At 41.3% G+C, this 15,882-nt stretch overlaps 1 protein-coding gene and 1 pseudogene across 1 annotated transcript in view; one reads left to right on the top strand and one right to left on the bottom strand.

The window, feature by feature from the left end:
* The window catches only part of LOC109392378 (cell division control protein 42 homolog pseudogene), a 30,381-nt pseudogene extending 29,003 nt beyond the window's left edge, over window positions 1-1,378 (bottom strand).
* Window positions 1-15,882, top strand: part of APLP2 (amyloid beta precursor like protein 2) — a 102,758-nt gene that overhangs the window by 56,478 nt on the left and 30,398 nt on the right. The window contains exons 2-4 of the mRNA XM_019660791.1: window positions 1,540-1,713; window positions 3,758-3,881; window positions 12,047-12,159. Of these exons, the coding sequence (XP_019516336.1) occupies window positions 1,540-1,713; window positions 3,758-3,881; window positions 12,047-12,159 (411 nt within the window). The remainder of the gene's footprint in view (window positions 1-1,539; window positions 1,714-3,757; window positions 3,882-12,046; window positions 12,160-15,882) is intronic.

Genomic DNA, 15,882 nt, shown 5'->3' with positions numbered 1-15,882 from the left:
GGTTGAGCTGTTGTTCAGCATCTTAGCTGTGGAGGGCAGTGTCACTGGCCCTCATATGTGGGATCCGAACCGGGGCCCGCTGGCATCCCAAGCGAGTTCTTAACCATCGCGCCACTCGGCCGGCCCTCATTGCTCTTTTTAAAAAGAACAATATAAGTGACCATACAGTCTAACCCTACCCCCCTTCTCAAATTTTAACATTTAAAAACAGCTGTTTAATTTTTATTTTGAAAGAACCTTTATATTAGGCAAGACCACAAAACTCCACAGTGAACGCAACCATCAGTGTTGGCATATCTCTAGATGCTGGGATGCCTGTGTTTTTTCTAGTGCGAGACCTTGCAGGAGCCTTGTGTCATCATGCCTAGATGTTATTTCTCACCTGTAACTTGTGACCTGTTAATAGCTACGCTCTTTCTCAGAGAAGCGAATACTAGCCAAAGAAAGCCTTTGTGTGTTGATTATTTTTACCTAACACAGATAAAATTGTTCATGAAATCCTTCAGTATTCTGTTGCCATGACTGACACCATCAAAACCAGACTTGACATCTTCCTCTTCCTCATCCCCCTAGCTAATCCATGATCTCTGTGATGTCTTGAATCGGTCTCTCCACCACCCACCCTGCCTTAGCTCAAGCTACCAGTATCTCTCTCTAGGACTCTGCAACTCTGGCGTCCTGAGCCATTCTCCTGCATGTTTCCTTCCAGTCTGTTCTTCACCCTGCAACTAGAGAAAGCGTAAGAGCTACATTTTGAAAATACTAGCTTTGGGCTTAAACCTCTCCACACTTCTAGTGATAAAGATTAAAATCCTTTCTTGGTCTACAGACTGTCTAGTCTCGTCCCTGCATGCCTCTCCTCCCCTTCTCTACCCCACCTTCTCTCCACATATGCTCAAAGCTCTACTCAAGTGCCACTCTCTTCTGGAAGCTTCCTTGATCACCTTACCAAGCCTAAAGCAGATTCCCTTTTTATATGCATCTTCACCACTGTGTTCTTTTCCTTCTTAAGATGTCCGGAAATGTGGTCACACTTTTTTGGTGTGAATATTGTCTCCTGCACTAGACCATAAGCCCCATGAGAGCAGGGGCCATAACTTTTTACTTACCCTTCTGTAAGCATTTAGCTTGTTACTTTGCATAATAATAGCTGCTCAGTAAAATTTTGTTGTGGGAATGAATTGAGTAAAATTTCCTGGAACTTTACCCATTCTATACTTTCATAGTTTGATATATTAAGGAATGGAAAGTAGATTTGCTTGTATTAGAAGAGACCATAGTTGGATTATAGGTTCCTAACCTGGAAGTATCCAGATGGGGAGTAGCGGTTAGATTTCCCACTGCCCTTTCGCTTTGATCCTGTATGTCCAATGGTCATTTTTATTCTGGCGCAGCTTCTAGCAGGACTTATTTATGAAGATAAAAACAGTAAACAATGAAGGTTTTTGAAGATCAGTTCTACTGTCACAAACCTCTGAATGCCTATGCCCTCGTGCCAGCCTTTTTGGACTAAACCTGTGTTTTCTTCCCCTTTGGTAGGCTCTTGCAGCCAATGCTGGAACAGGATTTGCTGTTGCTGAGCCTCAGATTGCAATGTTTTGTGGAAAGTTAAATATGCATGTAAACATTCAGACTGGGAAATGGGAACCTGACCCAACAGGCACTAAGAGCTGCTTTGGAACAAAAGAAGAAGTTCTTCAGTACTGTCAGGAGGTAAGCGTGTTGCCAGAAAGTTAAAACCGCTTTTTTTCTGGGTTAAATGTGAACCTATTTACCTTAGAAATGGATATTCTATGATTCTTCCCTTTTGACCTAAGACCAAGTTGCTAGTGACTGGGCCTTTTGTTTCTAAGTGTATGATATGATGGAGATTCTCCAAGGCTTTGCCTGTGTGTGCTGTGAACTTTAGTTCTCTTAGAAGGAATACTTCAGAAGCTTGACAAGCACCGCAGAGGTACAGCCTGGTTCTCTTGGCTTCCCACTTCTTATGGGAAGATGTGAAGAAGCAAAACATGTCATGCATATGCTTGTGTTTTCCACTTGCTGTAAATGATCATCTCAGGTCTGATTCAACTTGGTTTGGGTCAAAACTTGACCTTGAAAAGGATATAAGATGTTTAAACTTCTTACATACCGAGACTAACATATTGGGCCAGGGCTGAAGCATTATTATATAATTTCATTAACAGATATTTCCATAGACTTGCCTCTTTTATGTTTTATTGGGTTGTCGGAAAAGACATGATGTATTTTTTCTGTTTTTCGTTGCAAAAATACGTCATGACTTTTCTGACAACCCAATAGTTCATGAACTCAGCTACTTACACGTACCCTACGAGTGGCCTTGATACCTAATAGATTTATTGAGCTGAAAGCTTGCAGCGTTTGTATGTCCTTAAAGGTTCCTTTTTTCAAGAGAATACATTAGAAGTAGTCAGAAATCTGCTTGTCAGAAGAAAACTAATCTTTACATTCTTTTTTTTCTTCATTGCTTTATTTATTTATATTTATTTTTTATTAATAGTTTTAGGTGTACAAAACAACGCAATAGTTATACTTTTCACCCCTCACAAAGTGACAGTCCCCCTCCCCCCTCCCACTGCACCCCCCCACCCCCTGATATGATAAATATCTATTATAATTCTATTGACTCCATTTCCCACACTATACGCCACATCCTGTGACTATATACATATATATTAAATTATAGTTGACATATAATATTATTCAATGGCAGTTTCAGATGTACAGTGCAGTGGTCAGGCCTCTGTGCTGTCCATGAAATGGTCTCCCTAACAAGACATGAGGCCACCTGACCCCCTAAAAAATATTTACAACATTATTAATTATATTCCCTGAACTGTCTTTCATATCCCTGTGGCAATATTGTAGTTACCAATTTATGTTGTCTCGTCCCTTCCCCTTCTCCCTCATCCCCACCCCCCTCCCATCTAGCAGCCCTCAGTTTTTCCTCTGTGTCTCTGAGACTATTTCTGTTTACTTTGCTCGTCTATTCAGTTCTTTAGATTCCACATATAAGTGAGGTCATATGGCATTTATCTTTCTCTGACTGACTTATTTCACTTAGCATAATGTTCTCTAGATCCATCCATATCGTTGCAAGTGGTACGATCTCATTCTTCTTTATAGCTGAGTAATACTCCATTGTGTAAATGCACCACAGTTTCTTAATCCAGTCATCTACCGTTGGGCATTTTGGTTTATAAGTTTGGCTATTGTAAATAGCGCTGCAATGAACATAGGGGTGCATATATTTTTTCGAATTAGTGTCTTGTGTTTTTTTGAACAAATACCTAAGAGTGGAATTGCTGGGTCATACAGTAGTTCCATTTCCAGTTTTTTGAGATACCTGCATACTGATTTCCAGATGGCTGCACCAATCTGCAGTCCCACCAACAGTGCACCAGTGTTCCCACGACCTGGCCAGCACTTGTTGTTTGATTGATGATAGCCATTCTGACTGGAGTGAGGTGGTATCTCATTGTGGTTTTTATTTGAATTTCTCTAATGATTAGTGAGGTTGAACATTTTTTCATATGCCTGTTGGCCATCTCTTTACATTATCTTTTTACTTGAAGAGTTTATCTGGAGCCAGGACAGCAGAGTGGAACTTGAGATTTATATAGGGTAATGGTGACGCTGAGTTGAATATAGATATTCATCCTCACTTGCGAGTGAATGTCCCTTTATTCTGGACCAAGTCATTTGATTGTGGGTGTGCTCTTTTCCCTTGCAGATGTATCCAGAACTACAGATCAATAATGTGATGGAAGCCAACCAACCAGTCAGTGTGGACAATTGGTGCTGGAGGGACAAAAAGCAGTGCAAGAGCCACATTGTGATTCCTTTCAAGTGTCTTGGTGAGTATTCTTGGGTACTTCTCACGAGGTGGGGTCCCTCATTTTAAATTTAATTTTCTCTTGGCTCACAGTGAAATATCTACATCTGTTGGGAAGCTGAGTGCTGCAGGAATGTATTGTTGGGCTTTCTCTTTTGAGTATTGACTGCTTCCTGATTGTTGACTTGTCTTCAATGGTCATTAACTCTCCCTGTCCTACTGTGAGCATCCTTCTGTCTTTTAAGGATGCGACTTTTCCATGGCACTGACTGAGAGTGCTGCCCTCAGAGTAGCCCAGTTTTGCCTCCCATGGAGAGTCTGAAAGTATTGTTTTACAGTCACAGTGGTGAGTGGGTCTGAAGCAGCCCAAGGAATAGCATCTTCTGTTCCCCCATCTCATCCCACCCACATTTTACAAGGTACCGAACTCCTGTCTTGTGAGCCAGAACAAACTTGTGGTGGTTTTCAGAAGTGACTCGGCTGCCTGTGGACATTTTGGGATGCCCAGGCTAGGCCCTGTGTTGCCTGCCATTCTGAGGGCTAGCAAAGGTGTTAGGACTGTGTGGTTGGTGTTAACAGTCAGAGCCAACTTGAGTAAAACTAACATTTTACTACCCAGGATAGAGTTGTTGCTTCAAATGCTTGTTTAGTTAATGTATTCATCCTAACCACTCATCACTGACACATCCGAATTATACTCGCATATCTGTAGTCTGGGTGATTCAGGAACAGATTTGGTCATAGAAACTTTAAAAGGCAAAATGATTTATAGGAGTAATATTGGTATGGCGTTAACATAGACATCCTGGGTAGTTCTGTGGATGTATTTCATTTTAGCCATGAATTGAACTTATTCCTCCCCTTCATTAAAACCTTTCCTAAAATGGAATACGTTGCTTTTCTCATTCTCACTTGTAGCAAAATAACAGGAAGAGTCAGCACCTGAATAGCAGTATTTAAAATATGTAGCAATTTTTCTTTTAAAAGGGATAAAGAGGGACTTTACATGTGCTTACCTTCATTTACTTTAAAATTGGAGCATCATGCAGTAGTGTGAGACTAGAAAAAATTTTCTGTCATGTGGTTTCAGGATGTTTTTCTATTCCATTTGGCTCTAAGAATCTCTGGGTATGAGGTTTCATTCATTCTCTGTAAAATTCTCAAACAAAATGAGAATATTCCCGAATGTTTGTAGATAGACCGTATTTGGAATCATTTCTACCCTTTGCATTGTTACCCCCAAAGACTTTGCAGCCTGGTCTTCCCCTTCTGTGTGTTCTGTCTCTTGCTGGCCCCACTATCCCCCAGAACTCTGAGCTTGAGATCTGGGAGACCTTTATCTCTGCACATCCAGTCAGTTTTCAAGCCAGCCTGATTCTTACTTCGTCAATATGGCTGATATCCACAGTTCCCAAACTGCACTGAGGCACCACAGGACATTGCAGCAAACTCACAGGGGCATCATGGGATGTTTTTGATTTTCAAGGGAAACATCTGTCAGACATCCTGTGAACTGCTAGCTGGAGATATTCACAGTTTCAACATCGGATCATTTCATTCCTTTCTATGACCTCATATCTTTGTGGAGCTGTATTTTAGTGGTTCCTGAGATGAAAAGCCAACATCACACAAAATCGTTACAGAAGAAATAAGGGTGATGATGTTCAACCGATTGCAGCGTTGGAGGAGTTACACAGGGCCCAGCAGGCACTAAAGTTTTAGGACACAAGGACTTTATACATTGTTGGCCCTAACTGCTTAATTTTGGGGTGTTCTTTTGGTCTGGGGTGCTATGAAAAAATTACTGAGACACTCAGCGTGCTGTGTCTAGAAAGTTTGGGAACCTCTCTCTGGCTTAAGCCCGCCTTCATGTGACTCCCACTACTCTAGTTCAGCCTTTCATCGTTTCCTGCCTAGGCTGTGACAGTGGCCTCCATGCATGTTTTTCAGTTCTGTTGTCCAAGCTATTGCCCTGTGATATAAAATGAAGTTTGAACTGTCTCTCCTGCACATAAAACCCTTTGGTAGGTCTTCTTCACCTAAAAAGTAGTGTTTGTTTAATTAAGCTCCTTAGCATGGGTTAAAAACGCCATTTCATCCTTGCTTAGCTCTACTTAGTCCCCCACACCCTCCCCTCTGTGCTTTAGACTTCATCAACATCTCTCATGTCTCCTGGCAACTTACCATGCAGTCCTCATTGTTTAGAATGACTTTCCTCTACTTACTTTGTTTGGGAAGTTCTCCCTATAAGACTTATCTCAGGGGACGCCACCTGTAAAGGAAGCTTCCCTCCTGGTTGTTTTTCTATCTAGATACCTAGATTTCTGAAATTCTCCTTGTTGTTGCCATTAAGCCTATTATGGTACAATGATGTCTGTTTATCTTTCTCCAATTGTGTTGTAAACACCTTGATAACAAGGACCCTACTTTAGTCTTTTTTCCGCTCAGCACTGCCACGGTGCCTGGAACATAGGATATACCCTTTATGACAATTACAAGACAAGACCACAGCCATAGCTAGTACATAACAAAAATTCTATTTTATTTTATTCTCCAAATGCTATAGTTTGAATTTATCAGCATGTTACAGAAAAAAACAATGAAATGATATTGTTATTAACTAAATGCATAAAAGACAGTTTGACCATAAACCATCCAATACCTTTTTTGCATTGTGTTCACTGAATAATGAAAGCATTATATAGTCTTGGATGTTACTTAATGCAGAGTATTGTGTTTACACCAGCATCCATTTGAACAATTTCTTAACCAGTGAGTAGAGCTACCCTAAAAACTGTGTTTTTAAATGAATACAGTTTGCCTGAGCCTAAGCTTGAGGGACCAGCTGACTGGAGTTTAAGGGAGGTTGTAGGAAAGAAATATTGCTAATTCTTCCTTGTCATCATTTAAGGAGTAGAAGATTTTAATGTCCCCTGCTGTCCTCATCCCACCTCCCCCTAGCATACCCAGGTAGAACTGACATTGGTTAATAATCAGTAAGCACCTTTTTTTACCTTTCTTAGATTCCTTAGAAAGCCTTTTGGTGATGGTCTTTTAGAGTTACTTTTGCCTTTATAAATTAGAAGTACTAATTTTAAAATAACTTCAGGTTTACAGAACAGTTGCAAAAATGTGCAAAGAGCTTTTGTATACCCTTTCCTCAGATTTCGGATTTTCTAATTGTTGACATTTGATTAATAATGGTAAAAAAAAAAATTTTTTTTAAGATTTTATCGGGGCACTGGGGAAGGGGAACAGCCAAGTTGTTGTCCTTCAATCTTAGTTGTGGAGGGTGCAGCTAGCTTACCTCCAAGTCCAGTTGCGCTTTCAATCTAGTTGTGGCATCCCATACGGGAGTCAAACTGGCAACCTTGTTAAGTTCTGTCGCAGCTCACTGGGCCATGTGGGAATCGAACCAGTGACCATGTTTCTCAGAGCTTGCGCTGTTAACCAACTGAGCCACTTGGCATCCCAATAATGGTAAAATTTATCTTATCATCTCCCCCACCCCCACAACACGCACACATACATTCGTTTTTTCTTTTTTCTTTTTTTTTTTTNTTTGTAGGCTGCCCTGTTTATCCATTAGAAAGATGTTTGTAACTGGGAGGGTGGAATTTCATGGCCTTTTGGTAAGGAATTGGGACCCGCAGTGTTTTCATCTTGCGCATTTTAAGAAAAGTTGTAACAGTTCCAGAACCATTTACACAGAGCCTCCTGCTGATTGTATATTTGAAGCCAATTAAGATCTGAGGAATTATTTAGGACCAACTAGGAAGAAATTACTTAATGAGTCTAGAAGTTTATGATTCACCTTGGAGGACTTAAAAATGTGCATTCATCCTTTCCAGGTGCTTAAGTAGTGGTTACTATGGTCGTCACCACTAACACAGCCTGTTCACCTGCCTTTTCTCCTTTGGGCCTTGACCCCACCGAGACAGACAAATCAGGCGCATATCTCCATCTAACAGATCAGAAATGTGGGGCTTACAGAACTATGAGATAAGGAAATTCTCTATGTCGACCTATACATCAATCTAGACTCAAGACAGCACAAAAGTTTTTTTCAGTTCATAAATGTCTATATTGCCTCCGAATGGAAAAGGACTGCATTGTCAGAGATGACTGGCTTGAGCTGGTGAGACCGTCAGCCAGGGCCATCAAGTTCGGTCTAAACTTAGCCGTCACTGATGTTAAGTGCCACCCGGTCCATCCTCCTCACCCGGCCCAGCCCTTGCGGTCTGTAGCGTTGTGAAACGTTTGAAGCTGCTACCTCTGTCCTGCTGACATTCTGACCGTTTCCACACAGCTGTCTGCTCCCAGGAGGCGATGACGGGGCCCTGCCGGGCCGTGATGCCCCGTTGGTACTTCGACCTCTCCAAGGGAAAGTGCGTGCGCTTTATATATGGCGGCTGCGGAGGCAACAGGAACAATTTTGAGTCTGAGGATTATTGTATGGCTGTGTGTAAAACGATGAGTAAGTCCCACCACGCTGGCTCTGTGCAGCAGATCGTCCTGTCCAGCGTTCTGTCTTTCCCAGCCGTCCTCGTGACTGCGTCTGTGTAGTGCTCCCTGCCCACTCAGGTGTTTGCCGTCAGTCGTTTTTCCCTCATCTTGTGCTTTCTAGATCTAGACTTGCTTTCCCGTGGGTAGTTGTAAGCTCAGCTTTCCATGTCCCGTGCTCACTGTGGGTCTGGTGGTGGCGGTGGCAGTAGTGTGTTCCCTCCCTGGTACCCCCGAGTGCACAGAGGCTTGTTCTTTCTCATCCCACCGTGTCGCCTGCAGGCTCCCAGAGCGCTTCGTGTTGTTTGGGAAGGCAGCCGTGCCTTGGTTGTCTCTAGTTGAAAGGCACGAAACGGTAACCAGGTTGTCCATGAGTTCTGTACCTGCTCGTTTCCGGGCTTTCCTTCTCATTCTTGACTTTGAACTACCCTGTCTCTGACCCCCATGTTGCCTGCTCTCCAAAGCAGTGACCATGGGGATATTTTTGGGAGTCCAAAATACTGAAATATTTTGCTTTATGCTCTCTAGGGAGAGAGAGAGCTCAGTAGCTAAGTGGTAGTATTGGAGAAGCCTGTTTCTCCAATATTTTGGCAACACTGGTTCATGCAGAGCTTTAGGTAGTGAAGGAATTTTAGTTTATGTGTTCTTTGGTCACAAAGGAAACTCAGTGTGTCAGTTGTGTTGGGTTTACTTAGATAGGAAAAGTTTTGCTTTCTTCATTGTTACCCCGTTTTCTTTTTAAGGCCCTCTTTCTCTTCCCTTGCAAGCACTAAACCCATGTGTTTGGAAAATCTTCAAGCCAGGCAGTCTTTTCATGGTTCTTATTCTGAAATGCATTAGAGCACTGAGCTGCTGCCTGTTCCTGGTGTTTGGCTGTAGCTTCTGATGTGTTTTCATTCAGACGCCTTCATGGTTTCCTCCTTCTTCCCTCCAAAATATTTTTTTAAATCTTAATTCTTAATATAATATGGTGTACTTTTAGCGCTTCCACTCCGGCTGCTGCTTTGTGAAAAAAGGCTGTTTTTATTTGAGACAACTAAAAGGTGGGAAAAAAACGAGTCCTTAGGGAACTTTGACAAACTCTTTTATTAAGGAAAGATGTAGAGACAGAAATTATTGTGCTATTTCCTGCTTTATAAAATTACTTAATCTAAGAGGCAACAAGGCATTGTTTTGTGTTGAAGCCTAAGGAATCACGGATCAAGATCTTGCTGAGTATGCAGATGGCGCTTTTCCCAAAGGATCAGAGAGGTGGTGCCATAACACACTATGGAATGGCAGTTCTTCAGAGCATTAACAAAGTCCGCAAAATTGTAGTTTCCTATTATTTATGGTAGGGGAGACGTGCCAAGGAGCAGCATGTGTTCATGTACTTGTGGGGCCCCTGGCTGGAGTGCTTTGAAAGCCCAGAAGCATCACTGTTCCGGTGGTCACGTTGGTGTCCCTCCTTGAAAGAGACAGAAATGGGCAAATGAGCCGGTTGTTTTCACATGTACAGGCAGGGGGACATGGTTCTAGGTCTGAGCCCATCGTGTCTTCAGAACCAAACCTCTAGGCCTACTCCCCCCCACCCCCCGCTTTGTTCCCAGCGGATGGAGGCAGCTCGTGTTTGGCATTATCTGTATCGAGCCTAGTGATGTGAACCAAAGACTCTGTATCCAACATATAAGCCTTTATGCTGCAGGTGTGCAATGCCGGTGGCGACGTGCTAGTGTCACGATGGACTTCCTTGCTTTGAAATTCTCCCAGCTGAACTTTGGAGTATCATGTGAAATGTGGTTTGTGAAGCTATGTATTTTAATTCAGTTAATCTGAAAATTGGCTGTTGAGATTCTGTTTAAATGTAGGAAGCAGCCAGATATNCACTTGCTTATTTTCTTAGAATACATGTTTATAGTTAGAATTAATTGAATCAGAATACTCTTGTTTTTCTATTTTTATAGTTTATTTTCAAATTCAGTGGTCTAAATTCTTTTGTGGTTTTCAGAGGTCAGACAGATCAAATCAGACATGGAATAGCTAAAGATTGGTGGCATTGAATTTTATAGTTAATCATGGAGTTAATTATTAAATTTCTGACATTTAAAAAAGTTTTCATTTTAAACTTTTAATTTTGAAGTGTTTTGAGCATGCTGAAAAGATAAAACAATCTGAGCTAAGCACACGTCTCTCGTTCATGGTTTTCCTCCCACGTGCAACCTGTGGGAGCATATTGGTGACGCATCAGAATCGCCTGGGATGTTTGCTTGCTCAGTGCAAAGTAATGTGTCCCAGCTTAGACCTACTGAATCAGAATCTCTGGGTGATAATCTGGTGATAATTATTAGCCTTTCATATGGAAGTTACAGGCATATCCAAACACATTAACCCTCATGTCCCTGTTGCCCAGCCCAGGTATATAACTCATTAATTCATGAGCCACTCCTACTCTATATCTGTGGTCCCCCTCCCACCTACCCCTAATTGATATACCTGCAAACAAATCAGATACCATTTTTTTTTGCCTGTAAATACTTTTTAAAAGAGAAGGATTCTGTTTTCTAAACAGCTACGTGTATTTTTCCTCCAGCTTTTTATTTTTAAAGTTTTAGACCTATAGAAAAAATGTAGTAGTGAATACCTCTATACCCTTTATGTAGGTTCTCCAATTTTGCCTTATTTATCTATCTCACTATGTATATGTGTGTACATGTCTTATATACTTTTTGTTGTTGAACTATTTGAAAGTAAGTTGAGACATCACGATAGTTCACCTTCAGATACTACAGCTTGTTTCTCCTATAATTATGATACAGTAATCACAATCATACTTTGAACAATTTCCCTAAATGTCCAAAGAATGTCCTTTACAGCTTTGTTTTAAAAGGGATCACACATTATGTTTGATCTAGAACAGTTCCAAAGGCTTATTTTTTTAAAATCTTTATGACAATGATATTTTTTAAGAGTCTAGGATTTTTTTAAAGAGAATATCCCTGAATTTGAATTTGTCTTATTGTGTTAATCATGATTTGACATATTTTGGCAGAAAGACTCTGTAGGTAATATGTTCTTAGGACATCTCATATGTCATCTTGTCCATGATGGCTGATATAAAGCTGGTCACCAGGTTATGGTAGTGTCCACCAGAGTTTTCCATTGCCAAATCACCTTTTGTAATTAGGTCTCCATTGATGATTCTTACCTGATTCTGTTACTTCAATGATGGTTGGTCTTAGAGCTAGGTGCCCTTAGGTACACAAAGGGCTAAAGTAAGCTTCGTCTGTAGCTTAGGAGAATACCATTCTTAGTTTGCTGGGAATTTTGCTATTAGCACCACTATGGGCAGAAATAGATACGGAAGAGGCCAGGATTATCGCATGTGAAGTCAGAGGTGGGGGAAGAGTACCTGTGTGTGTTTATGAGGTCATGGAGGGGCGATCCTATTCCTACTCCCCCGTCCTGTGTTGCTGTAGCCCTCAGCAGGACTGTAAGGGGGGCCAGGGAAGAGTGAGGAAACGCATACTGACTGGAGCGGAAAGGTAAGTTCTTGTGACTGCGTGCCTGTAGCTGTAACATCCAATTGGCCTTTGCAGATGACAGATGCTGCACCTGTCTACACCTGACTGCAACTGTCATAATCTCCAGTGAGGGTTGTTTTCACCGTGAATCAGATTTGCTTCTGACAAAGCTTCTCTTTTCCAGTGGGTGAATTTGTAAGTGACGTTCTGCTAGTTCCAGAAAAGTGCCAGTTTTTCCACAAGGAGCGGATGGAGGTGTGCGAGAATCACCAGCATTGGCACACTGTAGTCAAAGAGGTAAAAGAATGGATGGAAAAAGTCAAGTGTTTTTTTTCTGTTAGGAGAGAAAGTAGCATTTTTCTCCAAATCTCACCACGATTTTAAAGTAATTTTATTTTCCCTTTCTCCTTTCAAAGTTTACAATTACTTGTATCTTCTAAATTAAAATTAATCTGGGAGAAGAATAAAGATATTTTTTGCAAGGAAGTATGGTGTTAACAACCAGCCTCTAAAGTTGAGGATATTAAAAAAATTGTTATGCAAGGATGCTGTCAGCAGGTCTCCCAAGAAGGCCATCCTAAATCCTAAGGCCTTAGGGAAGAAATGACCAATTACAGAAAATCTGTGTCTGGACAGACACACACTGACAGAATGTCATTTCATTCTTCTAGTGGAGAGAAATAATACCCCTTCTTAACACTTGTCTTCTGTAGTTAAATTGGTTCTCCAGTCAGTGGTCAAACTGGTCAAGCTCTNACAGGGGTCGCCTAAGACCATCGGAAAACAAAAAGATATTTACATTACGATTCATAACAGTAGCAAAATTACAGCTATAGAGTAGCAACAAAAATACTTTTATGGTTGGGGGTCACCACAGCATGAGGAACTGTATTAAGGGGTCGCGGCATTAGGAAGGTTGAGAACCACTGCTCTAGGCTCATCCTGTGTTTTGCCTACTCCACCCCAGGAGTCAACCATTTCTCCAAGAAGCCCTGGTTTCATTTAGGGCTTTAGAGTTGCCCTAAATGAAGGGGAAGGGTATTTAGATTTGCCGAGGTCTGGGCATTAGGTTTGCCTACTGCTTCTAGGCCCACTCAGGATACAGAGCTAAGAAATATATGTATGTGTACATTACATTCACATACAAATCTATATTTCTGTGTGTATGTATTAAAAACAATGAGCTCATATTGATACCTCCAATTCCAGTATCTTCAGTATATATTTTTAATTTTCTCAATATCCCCTGTAAATAATCAGCCCCTGCTCTTTAGGAATAGGCATGTTGAGATATATTGTAGCTGACATACTATATAATTCACCCATTTTAAAGTATACAGTTTAATGATTTATAGTACATTCACTGAATTATGTACCTCAATTCTTTTAACATACAAACTGTACTAAAAATTAATGCAGTAAAAAGTGAGAGTCCTGTACATTTTATTCACCAGGAGTAACCATAGTGAGTCCTTTTATTCATATTAAAATGAAGACTTGTAGGAAAGAGATGGTAGTAGGTAGTTAACTTCATCCCTGGAACCCCTTTTCAGTACTGCTGCTCAGCAGACCCAAATCATTGGCAAAGCCAGAAGGGTGAGGGGATGGGGGATGGGGGAAAACAGGATGTGTCTGTATTGGTTGGGTGCCTCTAGTAATTGGTTTGGATGTTCCAAGGACCTTATCTGTGTATGCAGGCACTGGTTTTGTTTGTTGTTTTTTCGAGGTTGAGGGGAAGGATGTGTCTTGATGAGCACGCTTGAAAGCAGTTTGAGAATGAATTTAGGTTGCTAGCAGCGTTTGCATCAAATCTAATGTTGAACTGTCTAGAGATGTCTGTGTTCACGTCATTCAACTCTGCTCTCACGTGAGAGCATGCTTAATTACCCATGTGACTCTTTTAACTGATATGTGGTATATTTGGTGAGAAGTTACAGTGCACTTTTCTCCTCAAAATGAACCTTTATATCTCACGCTACTCCTAACTGCCTCCTGTTCATCTGTAAAAATTTATCTAAATAAATAAATAGGACGATCTGAGTAGGACAGAGTTGGTGATGTGTGAAGAAGCAAAACTGCTGGCATTTAGGGGAAGGAGTTAGTCATCTCTGACATTTATATATAGACTGGATCCTGGACTATAAGAAGAGAGCTGTGCAACTCAGGACTGCTTTTGTGTTTGGTTATTTTGGGAAAATTTGGACAGAGAGTGTTACTGTGGTGTGAAGACAACCAAAGGAAATTTACATTCTCAGAAGCTTTGTGGTGCAGTCTTCAGCAACTGTATGTGGTATCTCAGCAGCTCGGCATTGCAGGGGTCCATTTGCAGGTCATCTTTCCCTTTGAAGTCATGATAGTCCATCAGCAGTTCACTCTATTCCCAGTGTGGATACTTGTGCATGGTGTATGTTCCTGCATATGAGGATTATTCTAGGTATTTAACTTCTCAGAGCCCCATTTATCTCCAAGACAGCTGCTAGGGAGGGCCACCAGACCTCAGAAAAATTTGCATTGGGTGGTCAGGTTGATCCCCTTTTTTAGTCTTATTACATAAGGCTTTCTCCCACCTGCTTACAGCTTCCAAGAGCCCCACAAATAACCTGGTCTTACCATTTGCAGCTGGAGAGTACTTTTTTTTTTTTGGTAACGTTTTATTGGGGAGTTGGGAAAGGGGAACAGACAAGTTGCTGTCCTTTTGTTCTTCAGTCTAATTGTGGAGGACGTCGCTTCACTGGCCCATGTTGGTATTAACATTGTGCTCTTCCCGGGTGAGGCAGTCACTCGCTGGCCATGGCCGCTCAGAGCGTCTCTCGGCAGCTCACGAAAGTGCATGCCAGCTGCCAGGCAACCCACTGCAGCAGGGGCTGCAGCCTACGCCATCTCCGGGGACTCACGGCAGCCCAGCTCCAGGTCGAGCTGTTGTTCACCATCTTAACTGTAGAAGGTGCAGCATCACTGGCCCTCATGTGGGATCCGAACCAGGGCCCTTCTGCTCAGAGCTGGCATCCCAAGCCAACTCTTAACCAACGTGCCACTTGGCCGGCCCTGGAGAGTACTTTTGCAAGTAGGGTTATTTATAATAATGTGAGTGTTGGTGTTGGAGGCTTCCCCTGTTGGGTAAACAGCTTTATTGCTATTTTGAAAGCAATTTCAGCAACTCTGAAAACCTGATGGCTGCCATGGCCCTGCTGGGGGGAGGTGGTATAAAAGAAAAACAAAGTCACAGGGAATGAATAGAGATTGGTGATAAATCATAAATGCTGCTTATATGGAATAGGTTAGGTTTTGCTCAATTGCTGTATTCGTTGATCAGTGTGTTCAATTGAATAGCAAAAACAATATAGCTTTGTATTTGCCCACTTGGGGAATTGTAACCATTATCTGTTGTACTCCACTGATTAAACTGAGGACTGTTACAAATTTGGATAAACTTTTAAAGTGTGACCATACCATTTTCAGTGTCCTCTAAAATAGAGTAATACTGATGATCTGCCTAGGCCAGTTTTTTCCCTAGAAGCTTCTGATACATAATTATAGCAAATGCAAAATGTAGCAGTGAAATGACAGAACTGATGCTGGGATTGAAATGTGTTCCTCTTTTAGTTTACTTGCTTAAAAAGTTTATTTTTCAATAAAAGAAGTTGGAAGGAGGGAAGCAAAAACAGGTCATTTCCGATTTCTGCACTTAGTTAACCATGATTAACATTTTGTGGTATAAATGAGACTTTTTTCTTTGCATACACATGGAAATGTGTGTGCTTTCAACGCATTTTTTTTCTAAGTGGGATCATACTACACCCTCTGTCCTTGTTATTGCTTTTTTTCTTTTTAAATTGACATTTATTGAGCATCTGTTATGTGCGCCTCTTAGGGATACATACACCTTTGAATAAAACACAAACTTTAGGAGTTATCCAGGCTGAAGGAGGAGGAGGGGTTAGGGATATGGATGTGTTTATTGCTTTTGTTTAATAATTTAAACATAGACATAAACCATATTTATTATGACTCCATGGTATT

The sequence above is a fragment of the Hipposideros armiger genome, unplaced genomic scaffold (assembly GCF_001890085.2).
Source record: "Hipposideros armiger isolate ML-2016 unplaced genomic scaffold, ASM189008v1 scaffold_330, whole genome shotgun sequence".
Lineage (NCBI taxonomy): Eukaryota > Metazoa > Chordata > Mammalia > Chiroptera > Hipposideridae > Hipposideros > Hipposideros armiger.
The sequence above is the reverse complement of the archived record's forward strand: the minus strand, read 5'-3'. Positions and strand labels throughout refer to the sequence as shown.